Source organism: Camelina sativa, chromosome 11 (assembly GCF_000633955.1).
Source record: "Camelina sativa cultivar DH55 chromosome 11, Cs, whole genome shotgun sequence".
NCBI classification, from domain to species: domain Eukaryota; kingdom Viridiplantae; phylum Streptophyta; class Magnoliopsida; order Brassicales; family Brassicaceae; genus Camelina; species Camelina sativa.
The window spans coordinates 42,655,321-42,670,570 of NC_025695.1; the positions used below are offsets into that span (position 1 = coordinate 42,655,321).

Sequence of the window (15,250 nt, forward strand, 5' to 3'; positions counted from 1 at the left end):
CTTTTTGGATTTAATTCGAATTCTATTTTTGGGGTTCTTCTCTCTCGTCAAATTCGAATCCTATTTCTGTGTTTTTTTTCTTTTTCTTTGTAGAGTCAAATTCAATTCTTTTTTTTTTATTTTTATTTTTTTTTGTTCTGGTGATTTTTATTTGATTTTTTTGAATTGGAATTGTTGAAGAGGAGGAGAAGCAATCAGCAAGGAATGAGAATGACTCTAAGGTTAGGTTCTTTGCACAGATACACACATTTTATGGAATCATTTCATCTTGCGCAATTAGATTAGAATAACAGATTCGATTTTATAAAACAAATTCTGGGGAAACTGTGAATAGGAGTGATTAATATACACAATTTAAAGGATTTGGGATTTTGAGATGTAGAAAGCTACTCACTTTTGTTCCTCATTAACCATTTTGGGGTGATGATAAGAAAAAAAGCTGTTTACTTGAACCGTTTTGGATACTGTTAGATGTGTATAGGTGTTGAAATTTTCTTTGCGCTTCTGAAGTTGATGGAATGCTATGAGAATGTTGAGTGACCATAGGTACTTTTTTTAATATATTGTTTATGCTAATTGGAAATGTTGGGAACAGGAGGAGAATGAAGTGAAGCCCCAGGGATGGAGAGCTGCACATATTAGGAAAAAGCAAGAGTGGCAAAACAAACTTAAAAACTTGAGAATTGGGAGGAAAGAAGTTGAAGATCAAGAGAAGGCTGAGGATTCAACCATGGCTGCTCCTTTTTATGACGAGAATTTGTTTATTCTTAAAGCGAAGCAAGATCAAGAAGCCAAGGTATTAACTGGTCCTCCTTTTCAGATCGCTTTTGCTGCTTCAAGCATTCTCAAAGCATGCTATTTCCCTGTAGTCAATACTTTATTTGCTTCTCTGTGTTTATATTATTTTTATCTTTGAACACCAACTTCTAGGCATCTGATGTCGGCTTCTTGGTAGAATCTTTAAATGCCGTTGATGTGAACAGCATTCCTCCAGCATCGGTTGTGAAGCAGCTGGCTGCAGCAATCGAGTGAGTCTTGATACACAAGTTTAGATCTTTCCCTCTTTCTACTTCATGTAGTTTCTGACGAATTTTTTTTCCCAAAAGATTCAGTTATATACCCACTGAGGTTTGAATTTGTAGTAATCCCTGAGGTTGTAGTATATGTGTTCACCAATATATGTATTCTCTGGCTAAAGCATTTTGCAATGCTCCGCGCTGCTTTTCTCATTATTACCTTATGACTTCGTTTTTCCAGAGCGGGAAAAAGGGCTAAGACTGTGAAAGACTTTGTTGCATCGTCTGGAAGTTCATCACCAGTGAAGGAGAGGAGTGGCTTGAGCCTCTCTGCAGTGAAATCGTTGGTTCTTGGTGAAAAAGAGGATAAGCTTGGTTTTGATTCAGGAGATGAGGAAAAACTTGTTTCTCTAGTAAATGCCTTGTTTAATGCGGGTAGGATTGCCTTACATAGAGGTATTTTCTTTTTCATCAAACTATATTCGAGTTACAGCTATTTATCTTCCCACTTGGCAAATATTCTACAGATAGTAGCTTCCTCAGCAGAAAGATTGTCTCTGATTTGGAGTCTCCTACCAACAAAGCATCTTTCGCAAAAGATCTTCATGCTGCTCCCCCTAGTAGCTTTGTTGTTAAGCTAGCTGAAGTAATTGGAAGTTTTACAACACCAAGGAGAATGGCTTTGTTCTGGTGCAGGGTGGTTGATGAAGTAAGTTTTGTGTTGCAAACCTTTCATTTTAGTTCTTTCTTCACTTTTCTTAGTGGATAGTTCACTCTGTATGTTAACGTCCTTTGATAAGTCACTACAACACAATGTGACGTATTGTAGCTCTTTTAATAATTTCTCTCAAATAATCTGGACGCGCAGTTGAGAAGATTTTGGGATGAAGAGAAACACATACCATGGATACCTTTGGACAAGAATCCAGATTTGAAAAGTTGCCTACTGCACCAATGGTTACAGGTTATAAACTGCTGTCTTGCCAGGAAAGCACACTGCTTAGCTGCTTCCGAAGCATTAGATGCGGTAATGAGGCAAGCCAATCAAGAGTTAGGCGTTTCAGAAGCAATGGGTTCTCCGGCTTCTCTTTTGTATGCTAAAAGTAACTCTGGGGAACTCTTACTCCGCCTGGGCGTTAACCACCAATTTGAGAACTTAACAATGTTGGAAACTGGTGAACCTGTGTATTCCCCAGTAACACAGGTTCGTAACTTCCGTCACAGTTGATAAAACTGTAGCTACCTTCTCTATCTGAAAGTCTGAAGTCTTAGTGTTTATATCCATGTAGGAAGGTCCGCTGTTGACGGAAGATCTTATTAGAGAAACAGAGGAATTAGTACTTCGGACAGGGAGGTCAGTGCAATCATTTATTTTATCATAGTTTAATATAAAATTTATATGCCACAGCAATATTTACCCTATGGGTTGTGAAAGTTAGTCAATCTGCTATTATATTTTAAATTGGTAACTGAAAGACCAGGAACAGTGTGTAGATGAGAAATAATAGACGTGTAATCTGGCTTAATAATTTTTATTCCATTCATTAATATTCAGACATTTTTCAGATATCGAATTATCTTGATAGATTGGATTGTTGTCTTTCTTATGGTTCAGCATGGGGGCTGGATGTTCTCAACTCTTGTCTGACATGCAAGCTTTCAAGGTGATTATTAAAAATGAATACTCTTTATTGATGTTAGGAAATAAGAATATAAGCACTCATATAAGGAAACAAAATTGTAGCTGGTATGAAATTGATTTAGATCTGTACCTCTCTATTAGGCAGCAAATCCTGGCTGTATTTTGGAAGATTTTGTGAGATGGCACTCTCCACCGGACTGGACTGAAAATGATAACTTGTCTGGTGATGACTCTTCACCCGTTCCAGGTCAATTAAGTACCCGGATGCAGAAAGAAGGTTCGGCTTTTTCTCATATATTTGTCTTGCTCTCGTGATTTACCCGTGACCCAGTTTCTCTCTGTGGTTACACCATAACTTTAATCTTTCAAGTCGTGTTCTCAACTAGTCTTCCCAACTTTTTCTTTTATATATTATTAGGTAATTTATGGCGTGAGCTGTGGGAAACAGCTAAACCACTGCCTGCTGTTAAACAAGCACCTCTCTTTGATGAAGATTTAGCTGTGTAAGTTTCAATAAATATGTCATCTTAAATGTAGTAACTGTATTTGTTCACTCATGGAGATCTTGTCCGTTGCTCATAACAGAGAAGGAATCTTGAATTCTTTGGAAGACATTCCAGCTGCTGAACTTTTTGAGCAGCTGTTTGTTTCACTAGTAAGTTTGTAACCACTCGAATCCCTAAATTCATGTTGTCGTATTTTCTTAGAACTAGGTTCTTTGATCTCCAGGAAACTGATAAATTACAAATAACAAATTCTCTAACTTGCGCTATGTTAAACAGATGTCGTTGATTAAAAAGTTAGGATTTTAGCTGTAAACAACACTTTGACGATTGGATTGGTTCTTAAATTTTCAGCTTTCCCTGGGCTTTGTTATAGTGGAGCCAGTTGTAGCGACAAACGATGACTTGTCAAAGCTTTTCTTCGAATGCAAGGATTATGTGGTTGCTATTTGTCAGGGAGGCGCATGGACCGATAAGCTTGATGATCTCTGCCAGGTACTTTACTATAGCTGTGCACAGATTCAAAAACATATAAACATGCTTGGAAACCTCAAAATAAAGATGCAGCTATCACTAATTAGAATTAATAACGTTTTATCAGATGACAAAGTAACATACATTCTAATTGCGTTTAACTTGTAGAATCAAAATAGAAACTAAAGAAGTGGTTTGTGTGTGTGTGTGTGTTGGTCTTAATAGGTGTACGAGACAGTGGAAACAATGTTATTACGTCCAGAAGAAGTTTTGAGATCAATGAAACAACCGGAGGATTCGCCATCAAGTGGGAGCGAAACGAAACGCCGGTTTAAGCGGCTCGGTTTCATCTTTCGTGGTAGTAAAGAACGAAAGCAGACAAGAGTTCCATCAGAAACTGAACAGAAAAGCACCGAACCTAGCCCGCGCCAATCATTCTCTAGTCTTTTTGATGGCAAGTCGTCTCTGTTTGGAAAGAGACCTCCTAGACCTGAAAATGTGACTCTTGTCTGAACTCTTCCTATTTATTTGATTTGTTTCATCTGGTTTTGAGTAAATTTCTCAGGTTTTTTGTTTTTGCTTTTCTCGGTCATTAGGTGGTTAAGTTGATCAAACTGTAAAGTTATCTCATTTAAAACATTTCTGAAGGGAAATTTAATATGGTGAAATGGAAATAAATGGAAATGAATGTATATGATGTATAAGTTTTGAGTTTGTTAAATGTTAACCAAGTAGGATATAGAAAAGGGAAGTTAAATGATACTTTGCTAAAAATAACTATCAAAATTTGACTTTTGTGACTATGGAGAAAAGCGTTGACCTCCCTCCAGAGCAATTTTGAAAAAAATGTGACAAATCCACAAAGTTTTGTAATTTTTTTTTCAAAAAGAAACAATAAAACATTTTTTAGACCGCAAATGGTTGACACAAAATACCAAGTTGTAAGAGCTTAATGAACATTTAACTAATATTTCATCATTTGAGATCAAAGAGTTTTTTAAAAAGGTTCAGCCCATTCAACTTTAAAAACTAAAAAAGTGAACAAATTATAAAGAATAAGTGTTCAATTTGTTCATCTAAATTTTTGGTGAGTCTAAAAACAATTCAACTTATGGTTCAAATGGATGTCTATGATTGAAGGGTTGAAAAAACTAAATCGAAAAGAACGATCATTCAACTTATTCATTTGCTAAATAGTGACTGAATGAGTTTAACAATATTCTCTTATTATTTTTTCTGTTTTTTCAACTTTTTTAGTTAAATAAGTTTAATTAGTTTTTCAATATCTTTAACTCAAATGGTGAAAATTTAAAATGAATAATGTTTTGCAACCCATTATTCATCTCAAATTGTACAACTATTTTCACCCTTACTAATTTTCAATAATTTATATTGAGACGACCATTTGCAGCCTTAATCAAATAAAACATGCGTCGATGAAAGCAACTTATCACTAAAATTTCAAACTAGTTTTTGATATGTTTCATAAATAATATATGAAAACACTTTATCACTAATTAAACACTAACGTAAAATTGTTTACTTTTTTCAGGATTTGGTTTACACAAACCTTTGTTTTATCAGTTTGATAGAGTTTTGGTTTTTTTCCCACTTCTATTGTTTAAATCTGGAGAAATCATAGAATTATAACAATAAATCAAAGAAAGAAAGAAAGAAAGAAAAAAAAAAACAAACTTGGGATGGTCATTAGTACACAATGATAACATTTATTCAATTAAAACATAAGCGGGAACCTAATAAACAAACCTAAAGTAAAAATATAATTATTTATTTAATTTATAACTAAAGTAATATGATTTTACTATTATTTAGGTTGTGTGTTAAGTTGATCAATTGGTTGGTAACTGTAAATTTTATCTCACTTAAAGCATTGCTCAAGAAAAAATAAAATATGATGGAAATAGAAATGAATAAGATGTGAAACTCAGTGAAAAGCTTTCAGATTATGTAAAAAGTAAAAACAGTCAAGGGAAACATCAAACTCAAAAAGTAAGGTTCAAACGTCGCCGTTTTTTGATAAACAATTCACTTGGGTAATATGGGCTATTGGGCCCATGAACGGTTTGCTGTTATTGAAACGGCGTCGCGTTCAAGAGCCCCAGATTTATTAGAAGAGTATAGTAATAATTAATTAATTGTAGATCTTATTATCCTGTGTATCTATCAATGAATCAATATCAATATTATTATTCGTTTTAAATCAAAGGAAAAAGGAAAAAAGACACGTGTACAATACTGTGAAATTGCCATATTCGTGTGACTTGCTCAAAGCTGAGAAAGGTCATATGCTTTTCTCCAGCTTCCTCCTCTCTCTCTCTCTCTCCTCGTTCAATTTTTTTCTGCAAACCCTAACTTGCTCTCATTCGGCGCTCAAGTTTCTTCTCCACACGGCCTCTTCGGTTAGATTTCTCGATTTCTCTTGATTTCATTTTCGTTTTTGCTGTTTTAAAAATCGTGTTGCGAAAATTTACGAATCTGAGTTTGAAATAGTTCGATTGAAAAGCTATCGCAGCCATTAGGATTTTGGGATTTCTGATTTTGAGAATAGTATTGTCGAGTGATTAACATATACTTCATTTTCCGATGATTTGTCTTGTTTCGTTTACGATTTGCGAGTGTTTGAATCTCACCGACGTCTATTTTTTTTGTGAAACGATGCAGAGAGATCTGGTGCGATGATGTTGCGTGCTGTTATTAGGAGAGCTTCCACTAGAGGCTCTTCTGTTTCGGTTAGTGTTTTTGATTTGGATACCATTTTTTTTTCTATTTTTCTCCGATGTGGTAGTTTTGTTGAATTGATCTCTCTGTCTCTGTCTCTGTCTCTGTTTCTGTTTCAGGGATTGGGAAAATCGCTGCAATCGTCACGTGTTGCAGCTTCTGCTCAAAGTTTTCATTCTGTTTCAGCTACACAGGTACTATCTTTGTTTATATACATGATTCATGTTTGTTTTATGTTTGGGGACACTTCAGTTGATTCTTCTTTATTCATGAATCAGATGTTTTTAAACCAGTTGTATATTTGTGATCTTTTATGTTTCTTCCATTAACAAGGTATTTTGTGGAAACCATGCTAGTAGCTTTCATCACCGTTCCTGTCCAGGTTATTATTACAACCTTGGTTTTGTTTTTTGTAATTTTACATTTTCGGTTAATGGAGGCTTGTTTATTTGATGATTGTTCTCTCTATTTGCATTCTTTCCAGGGTGTTCAGAGTGCTCAAGGTTAGGAAGCTTAGTCTTTTTGTTCATTTATAGACTATAAGACTCAAATCTCCCACCATTTTCGTTGAAAGTATTATATTGTGTAGGACTATTTTCAGCGGGTACCAAGGCACACCCCTGCAAAGATGGGTCAGGCCCTTCTCATCTGATAGTGGTATGATTGCTCCAGATGGAAATTTTCCTTTATGTCAAGTTATTTCGTTTTCTTCCCATGTTTTGGAACACCAGTGGCTTAGCCAAGTGACCTTTAGTAACTGCACCATCAATACATTTATATTCTTCTAACCTACAATGTCCATTTCATTTCTCGTTCAGATTCTTTTGAATCGTGTGGCTCAATTGGGTTTTACTCTTTTGATTCTGTAGTTCTAGGCTTGTTTGACAGTCTCTTTTATATGTGATTGAAGGGGATGTCGTGGAAGCTGTTGTGCCTCACATGGGTGAATCAATCACAGATGGAACCCTAGCCACTTTTCTGAAGAGTATGCTTTTCTTTGTATTATCTTCTTGCTTGTTTCCTTCCTGTGCTTTTATGTATCTAATATTTCTTTTGTCTGTGCTTCTAAAATTCTTCTTGCAGAGCCTGGTGACAGAGTAGAGGCTGATGAGGCTATTGCACAAATTGAAACTGACAAGGTATCAAACAGTTACTTGTTTATTGTCTTCAATGTTTTTTTCCTGTAGATGTTGGCCGGTAGCTGGTGTAGCTTTCCTAATACTAGTGTTTGATTTATCTCTGTGTTTTAGGTTACAATAGATATTGCTAGCCCAGCAAGTGGTGTTATCCAAGAGGTAAAATATTTGTGTCCTTTCTTGTTCCTGTGCTTCTTCTCCTGTATTCCTATGCCCAATTAGTTGTTCCTCTTATGCAGTTTCTAGTCAAGGAAGGAGATACTGTAGAACCGGGAAACAAAGTTGCTATAATTTCTACGTCTGCGGATGCTGTGTCTCATGTTGCACCCTCAGAAAAGATACCAGAGAAACCTGCTCCCAAGCCTTCTACTCCTGCTGAGAAGCCCAAAGTTGAAACTACTAAAGTTGCTGAGAAACCTAAGGCACCATCACCGCCACCGCCACCAAAACAGTCAGCCAAAGAACCGCAGCTTCCTCCTAAGGATAGGGAAAGACGGGTATGCAAACTATGATATTTTTTCTTTACTTACATAATGTTTTGTGTGTTTTTCTCTATGAAAATAATTTTTTTTTTGACGTGCATATGATTTGATGATATGCTACCTAACAACATTGCAGGTTCCTATGACAAGACTTCGCAAACGAGTAGCAACTAGGTTGAAAGACTCTCAAAACACTTTCGCTTTGCTGACAACTTTCAATGAAGTTGATATGTGAGTTAAAGTTAACAACTTCATGTTGATATGTCCTCAGTCTTTATCATTTTGCAATTCTCTGCACATGTTATTACCGAACTTTCAGTTCACCAACAAAATTTTCCATCCTCATGCAGGACTAATCTGATGAAGCTCCGATCTCAATACAAGGATGCATTTTTTGAAAAGCATGGAGTGAAGTTGGGTCTTATGTCTGGTTTCATTAAAGTATGCTTAAAAACTGAAAAATTTCCTGAACTAAAATAACATATCAAAACTCAACCGCTTAAGTAATCTTCTTTAACTGTTTGTTTCAGGCTGCTGTCAGTGCCCTCCAGCATCAACCAGTAGTAAATGCAGTTATCGACGGAGATGACATCATTTACAGAGACTATGTGGATATCAGTATCGCTGTTGGTACCTCTAAGGTTAGTTTCCGCAACCCTTCCAATCATTGAAACATTATATCATCTTAAACTTTTGGGGTCATATTAAATGATTCCTCTTCTCTGTGTATTGTATCCCAGGGTCTCGTGGTTCCAGTCATAAGAGGTGCTGACAAAATGAACTTTGCTGACATAGAGAAAACGATAAACGGTCTTGCTAAGAAGGCTAATGAAGGAACCATATCAATCGACGAGATGGCAGGAGGATCGTTCACAGTATCAAATGGTGGTGTCTATGGAAGTCTCATAAGCACTCCAATCATCAACCCTCCTCAGGTTCAGTTCTATCCTCTCGATACTAAAAACCAACGTCGTATGTATTTCCTTACTAATTGCAAAAAAAATCTTATCATATGTAGTCTGCTATTCTTGGAATGCATTCGATTGTGCAACGTCCAATGGTTGTGGGAGGAAGCGTAGTACCGAGGCCAATGATGTATGTCGCGCTGACTTACGACCACAGGCTAATTGATGGAAGAGAGGCTGTGTATTTCTTGCGCCGTATCAAGGATGTTGTGGAAGATCCCCAGAGGCTTCTCCTCGACATTTGAGAAAGATCGGAGACGAAAGTAATCATAAGTTCCTGTCTTTTTACCAGTTTCCTTTCAGGTAAACCGTTACAGATATTGCAATCTTCAAATGATGCTTTGACAAAAAATACAAAACCTTTTTGGGAGTTTCTTTATAGTTCCAAGAGTTTTTGCCGGGCGAGGAAAGCATCGGTGTATTGAGTTCTTTTTATATAAAAAAATATTCACAGTTTGAACAAAATGTTACAATTTTGACTTTAAAAAATAATGCCACTGATAATTTGTTGGGTTAAAATGATTTTTCATTTCCATGGAGTTCATGATGTGATGCGAAGTATATGGGTTACGTTTCCGTGTAGTTTATATTTCAAAGTTCAATGAGACAAATGAAAATGCTTGTTGGGGATTATCCCAAAGATTTCTTGTTCGTATCAGTTTAGCCAATTATTACATATGTATAGATAAAAAAACATAATATAATTACAAGTATGAGACCTCACCTGATATGTTTACTTGGAATAATTAACGACATACCAAAAGTTATACAATGACTAAAATTTGACCAAATAGTAATGCATATTTCTCATGGGAATCGCAATGTTGTAAATGACATACGTACGTCGTCCGGTGTTCATCGCAAGTCTTTGAGACTTGCTTTTGGGTTGTGCGAAGGACATGGACATTGACGATTTCAAAGCAGCAAGCTACACGAATAAGGACCAGGACAAATATATTTTTGTTATTTTGTATGCTGATTCTTAAGTTTTACATCTCATGACCAATATATAATCATAATATCACCCAAATCACCAAAGCAAAAACCAAAAATGGAAAACTCTAGTCTTACATTTGTGTCAATAGAAACAACTTTTATCTCTTCTATTTAGTGGTTTGATTCCACATGCACGTGCATTACTCAGGATTACTCATGTGTGGCAGTTAAAGAATCTAAGAAAACACTTGTAAGATCATGTTATTAGTAGGAAGACGGTAATTAACTAACAGATTCCTCATAGGTTAGACTACACTAGAAGAATAGAAACACTCCTATAAAATGTGAATTATATTACCAAAAGGAACAATATTTAGTACAAAATTTAGGGGTAAAGAACCAGGGAATAACGATGACCAAAAAAGTAATAAAACAGCCATAGGAATCAGAGTTGCTAGAAGATACTAGTAGCCATGAGCGAACCAATGGGATAGCAGACGTCCACAACCTTTACGGTGGAGACGAGCGAGTAGAGTGCCCCTTATACTACGATCAATCTGAGAGAAGATTGCAGAGGTGGTAGAGGCAATACCTTCATGGATCTTGTGGTTCCTTTCCTTCCACAACATATAGATGGTAGCTTGAACAGCTAAACCTTTTAGTGTGGATGAGAGCTTTGGAGATTATGACAAAAACCAAGAAAGAGATCAGCATGTACCAGTTTACAAAGACGCAAGGATGCTGTCCAAGACGGGTCATGACTAGAATCCAAACCTCTTCTGCGAAAGGACAGTGAAGTAAGAGATGATCTCGAGTTTCTACCTGGGAGTTGCAGAAGAGACATTCAGAGGTGATGTGCATCCCCCAGTTCAGGAGTCTTGCTTTGACAGGCAAACGATCTAAATTTGCAATCCAGAAGTTGAAAGCATGCGTGTTTGAACCAAACCGCTTTGGCCCAAGGTTTCGTTTCATCCGAAGGTCTGAGATGGTTCCAGGTTTTCTTGGTGGAAAAAAGAGTAGAGGACTCGTTAATTACTAGCCTCCCAGTAATAAGTATCATGGCCTCTGGACACATTTGGAGCTGTTATGTTAAGCATCTCATTCCGCAAAATAGCAACTGAAGGGTTTATAGATCTGCTGGAGGGTAGTCTACATCCTTTGACTAGTGCAAGCGTCTGCAACCACAGCATCCATAGGAATACCTAGCTGAAGAGAACCATTTGGACCCATGAAGTCTCTGAGAGTTCCAAGGGAAGACCAATTATCAAACCAAAACTGGCTGTAAGACCATCGCCAATGTCACATCGAATTAGAGACCTGACCAATGGTTTCAGCTTCAGAAAGGGAGCACCAAATCCAGCTAGAATTGTTATGTGGGACTGCACACCAATAGTTTGCTCTTTTGACACTCCTATAGATTTAGACAAACATACAATCTGATTAATGTATATCTCCATACCATATACACTATATTGTTCTCCTTTTATGTTGGTAAATCTAATAATTTATACTAACCACCTGTCATTTAGATTAACAATATATATATATATATATATATATATATATATATATATATATATATATATATATATATATATTGTACAAACATATTAAGAATATATGAAAAGTTTTTAGGTTGAAATGAATATATTTAAAATATAGTCACAATCTCATTCTTACATATATATTCCACAAGAACATGCAAGACTCAAACCATTGCCAAAACGAGAAGGGTTCAGCTAGACACCGGATAAATTGATCTCTTAATGACATGTTTTTATTATTATTATTATTACACATGACTCAAAGCTAAAACGACAATTAATCGAGAAGACTTTGTCTTTTATATTGAAAGGGCAGGGACTCATCATCATCAGGGACTGGCTGACTTGCCGCTTTTACGAGCTCAGCTTCAATCCTGCAAATGCACTTAAACAAGATAAATCAAAAAGGTACCCCAAACAAACAAACAACGCTCTCTAAAACATAGATCTCATAAGCTAGCTGTATACTTACATGTTCTGAGCATCAATGTCAAAGTCAATGTGCGGTTCTGGTGGAGCAAGTGCTGGTGACTCCACAAAGCAAAGCTTTTCATCTCCAGCAAGTCTTCTAGCAAGATACAAAAAGGGTTTCTCAAAATCGCTATTGTTCTTTGTAGATATCTCATAGTACTGCAGACCCTTATGCCTGTGGAACTCAATTTGCTTCGCCTTGATTTCTCTATGGGGCCCTTCAACTTTGTTACCACACAGAACAATGGGGATGTTTCCACACGCCCTGTTTGATATATATTCAAATCCCACATTATAATTTTGAGTTCATTCTTGTTCAAGGATATAAACACACAATCATGCAAAAATTAATATATTTTCAAAAAACAACAAGTTTCTTGTACCTTCGGAGATCACGGTACCATGTATCAACGTTATAGTATGTGATCCGTGATCTGACATCAAACATGATTATCGCACATTGACCTTGGACGCTGCAAGATGATAAAATAAAGGTTACATTTCCATTTATTGAAAGATCGACGCAACTGACCAAGGCCAAATCAAGATCGACCAAATTTACGAACAGGGAAATATCATAAATAATTGTCAAGATCATAGAACTACGGTTATTTGGATATATCATTATACACAAATTAATTAATGTTAGTTAAAACATATATAAACCAAGAAGTGATCGTAGGAGACTTCTATAACTTACTATAGTGTGCATCCTTAAGACCACGATATTTCTCTTGTCCAGCAGTATCCCAGCATTCAAAACGGATCTTGCCACGGTTAGTGAAGAAATCTAAAGGCTGAACCTCCACACCGACAGTAGCTATAACGTCCAAAATTTTAGAAGATCAACATCAAAATGAAGTAGAGACATGAGTCACATGACCTTAGGCATTGTTTGTTTGCATTCATTACCAATCTATATAAATACTTACGTTCATAGTTCTGCTCAAATTCACCAGTCAGATGCCTCTTGACCAAGGTGGTTTTCCCGGTTCTCGCATCACCAACAATGAGAAGCTTGAAGGTTGGACACTCGACATTTTGCTGGTTAGATAAAGCCTGAAACAAACAACACAACGAATTCAGACAAGAGAAAAAAAGAAAAGATAACAAAGATACAAACAAAGGGATGATGAATTTCTCACCATCTTTTGGGAAGCACGAGAGAGCTAGAGAGAAAGAGTAAAACCTATGATGATTTGATATTTTGATGTTAGGTGGAGGTGTATGGGAGATATATTTATAAATCATTTCCTACTCTATTTTTAGACGAAAATTTGTATTAAATTATTTATGTTTATGTCATATATAACATTAATAAGAGGATAGTGTTGTTATCTTAAATTATAATCACTATTAAGTAATGTAAAAGAGATTTACCTTGTATATTTATTTTCCTCACTATTTTTAGACAAACTTTACTTTAAACTATATATGATTATAACATAAATAAATATTTAGATTTTAAAATAAGAAAGAGATAATTTGGTGTTATATCAGGGAAATCTCTTATATATTTATTTACCTCCCTATTTATAGGCGATGTTTTGCTACATTAATTTAATTATAACATAAATAAGAACATATTAGGAAAAGAATATATGGAAAGATAAATAAAATATCAATATAAAACTAAGCATGATATAAAATTTTCAATTTTGTAAAATTTATTTGAAAGAAAAAAATCTATCATATAGTATGGCAAAAATTAAATGAAAGCTTGGAAATCTATGTTAATATTTATAATTTAGTGATAAAAAAGAAAACATTAAATGGAAGTATATATATATATATATATAATATAAATACATGTAATATATATATATATATATATAAATAAAAACAAAAAGCCTATTAATGCTAACATATAACTCCCAAAAAGATAACTTAATCATTATACTAAACGTTGTCGTTTAATGCTAACATAACACACCCAAGAAAGATGCTTGTTGAAAGGGCTTATAAATGGGCCTAGATAATGTGGCCCAATATTACATGTTAGTTTCAGGAAGTGAAAGAAAAATGTTTTTTAGGTTATATAATTTTGGTGGTGGTGGATGGGGATGTGGTGCATGCACAGTGTTTTGGAAATTGATTGTTTGAGGAAAAATATCGGTATTAAGAAGAATCCTCGAATAATTTTATTAGTTTGATTTATATGAGATGCTTCTATGAACGTTACTTAACAGTGTGAATATTTATTTTATATATAAACAGTTAGATATCTTGTTAAATTACTAACTAAATAATGTACAGCATACACAGAGAAGAGCATAACAAATTAACAACCATAGAGAAATATTAAATATATGTAGTATTAGGTTTCGTAGTTAGAAAGAAAATTTGGCCATTTTCTTTTGGCAGTATTAGCTTTTGTTCATATTAATGATATGTAAAATGGGATTAGAAGTTGAAATGGATAAGGTTAGGGTTTATACACCTACTTATGCATTCCAAGTGGAATACATGAAAGATGAACAAAACTATATTTTTTTGTAAAAAAGGTGACTAAAGATGGTGTGTATATGGTGTAGTGAGTGTGTGTGCCAACGACAACACTTCCACCTTTTCTAAAGTCAACCTTTTAAATTTTAATTCTATATATATATATATAATTCATTTACAATGGCTCTACCTTATTCTGGCAACCCAAAAAAAAATCATCAGTGTTGTCTCGTGTAATTGTAGTTTTTGATGAATTTAACAGTTGTCACCAAACCTTCTTTTATCTTGAAAAAAAAAGATTGATGTGGTTTACTCTCTTTTTGCTTATCTATAAATAAGATCGATGTTTTGACTTCGATCATTTGATGCATGAGGTCATTTTGACATCCACATAGAGTCATTGTTCACCACCGATGATTCACCAGAAACCTTTTGGACATTGAGTGGGACACTTAAAACCTACTTTTCTCTAGATAGTTTTCTTTGCTTTGTACGGTGTTTGATTAAGATATCATTCATTTAGTCAGGAATCAAACGTGTGATTACTTTTCCATTATCTCTTTTGATTTCAAAATCTTAATGACGAAATGTTCTAGTTAGAAAGTATGTCGAACATTCAAATAACTTTAGATCGAGGGTATCGATCTTCTAAATTTGTTAACAGGTTTGACTTGATGAAATCTGTTTGGTTACTTATAGTAACATGGAAAACAAGTTTGATTAAGAACTATACCTTGTTTGAGTAAAAGACAAGTTATAAAACAACAAAGTTATAACGAATACATATAAAAAAATTCGAAACTGGGACGACTTTGATTATTAATTACTAATTAATGAAAGGGCATCGACCTAGAGAATTGAGATCAATTAAAAGTCAACGTGAATGAACTTGGTCAG

At 35.0% G+C, this 15,250-nt stretch overlaps 3 protein-coding genes across 6 annotated transcripts in view; 2 read left to right on the forward strand and 1 right to left on the reverse strand.

The window, feature by feature from the left end:
* The window catches only part of LOC104726039, a 5,314-nt gene extending 982 nt beyond the window's left edge, over positions 1 to 4,332 (forward strand). Inside the window, exons 2-14 of one of the 4 annotated variants that reach the window (XM_010444803.2) lie at positions 181 to 221; positions 596 to 796; positions 931 to 1,028; positions 1,258 to 1,472; positions 1,544 to 1,725; positions 1,885 to 2,220; positions 2,306 to 2,370; positions 2,632 to 2,680; positions 2,800 to 2,935; positions 3,077 to 3,161; positions 3,244 to 3,313; positions 3,516 to 3,656; positions 3,861 to 4,332. In XM_010444803.2, coding sequence (XP_010443105.1) covers positions 181 to 221; positions 596 to 796; positions 931 to 1,028; positions 1,258 to 1,472; positions 1,544 to 1,725; positions 1,885 to 2,220; positions 2,306 to 2,370; positions 2,632 to 2,680; positions 2,800 to 2,935; positions 3,077 to 3,161; positions 3,244 to 3,313; positions 3,516 to 3,656; positions 3,861 to 4,148 — 1,907 coding nt within the window. In that variant the 3' untranslated portion in view covers positions 4,149 to 4,332. The remainder of the gene's footprint in view (positions 1 to 180; positions 222 to 595; positions 797 to 930; positions 1,029 to 1,257; positions 1,473 to 1,543; positions 1,726 to 1,884; positions 2,221 to 2,305; positions 2,371 to 2,631; positions 2,681 to 2,799; positions 2,936 to 3,076; positions 3,162 to 3,243; positions 3,314 to 3,515; positions 3,657 to 3,860) is intronic. The other 3 variants (XM_010444805.2, XM_010444804.2, XM_010444806.2) reach the window with 3 other exon arrangements.
* LOC104726040 (dihydrolipoyllysine-residue succinyltransferase component of 2-oxoglutarate dehydrogenase complex 1, mitochondrial) lies at positions 5,920 to 9,496 on the forward strand. The gene is made up of 15 exons (XM_010444807.2): positions 5,920 to 6,055; positions 6,318 to 6,385; positions 6,494 to 6,568; positions 6,708 to 6,756; positions 6,859 to 6,877; positions 6,964 to 7,031; positions 7,285 to 7,359; positions 7,458 to 7,513; positions 7,625 to 7,669; positions 7,750 to 8,007; positions 8,129 to 8,223; positions 8,343 to 8,433; positions 8,523 to 8,633; positions 8,733 to 8,927; positions 9,011 to 9,496. Exons 2-15 carry the CDS (start codon positions 6,332 to 6,334, stop codon positions 9,200 to 9,202), a joined length of 1,383 nt encoding a protein of 460 aa, XP_010443109.1. The 5' UTR covers positions 5,920 to 6,055; positions 6,318 to 6,331; the 3' UTR covers positions 9,203 to 9,496.
* Positions 11,043 to 13,159, reverse strand: LOC104726041 (GTP-binding nuclear protein Ran1A-like). The gene is made up of 8 exons (XM_019232104.1): positions 13,028 to 13,159; positions 12,841 to 12,967; positions 12,605 to 12,728; positions 12,292 to 12,381; positions 11,910 to 12,173; positions 11,729 to 11,811; positions 11,211 to 11,304; positions 11,043 to 11,130 (listed from the first exon to the last, which is right to left on the reverse strand). Exons 1-8 carry the CDS (start codon positions 13,157 to 13,159, stop codon positions 11,043 to 11,045), a joined length of 1,002 nt encoding a protein of 333 aa, XP_019087649.1.

Coding starts and splice junctions, on each gene's coding strand:
- LOC104726041 (XM_019232104.1), bottom strand. CDS start 13,159: ATGATTTATAAATATATCTCCCATACACCTCCACCTAACATCAAAATA. Junction 12,382..12,604: donor AAGGATGCACACTATAGTAA/GTTATAGAAGTC, acceptor ATCATCTTGCAG/CGTCCAAGGTCAATGTGCGA. Junction 11,812..11,909: donor GACATTGATGCTCAGAACAT/GTAAGTATACAG, acceptor GTGCATTTGCAG/GATTGAAGCTGAGCTCGTAA.
- LOC104726040 (XM_010444807.2), top strand. CDS start 6,332: ATGATGTTGCGTGCTGTTATTAGGAGAGCTTCCACTAGAGGCTCTTCT. Junction 8,634..8,732: donor TCGCTGTTGGTACCTCTAAG/GTTAGTTTCCGC, acceptor ATTGTATCCCAG/GGTCTCGTGGTTCCAGTCAT. Junction 8,928..9,010: donor CAATCATCAACCCTCCTCAG/GTTCAGTTCTAT, acceptor TATCATATGTAG/TCTGCTATTCTTGGAATGCA.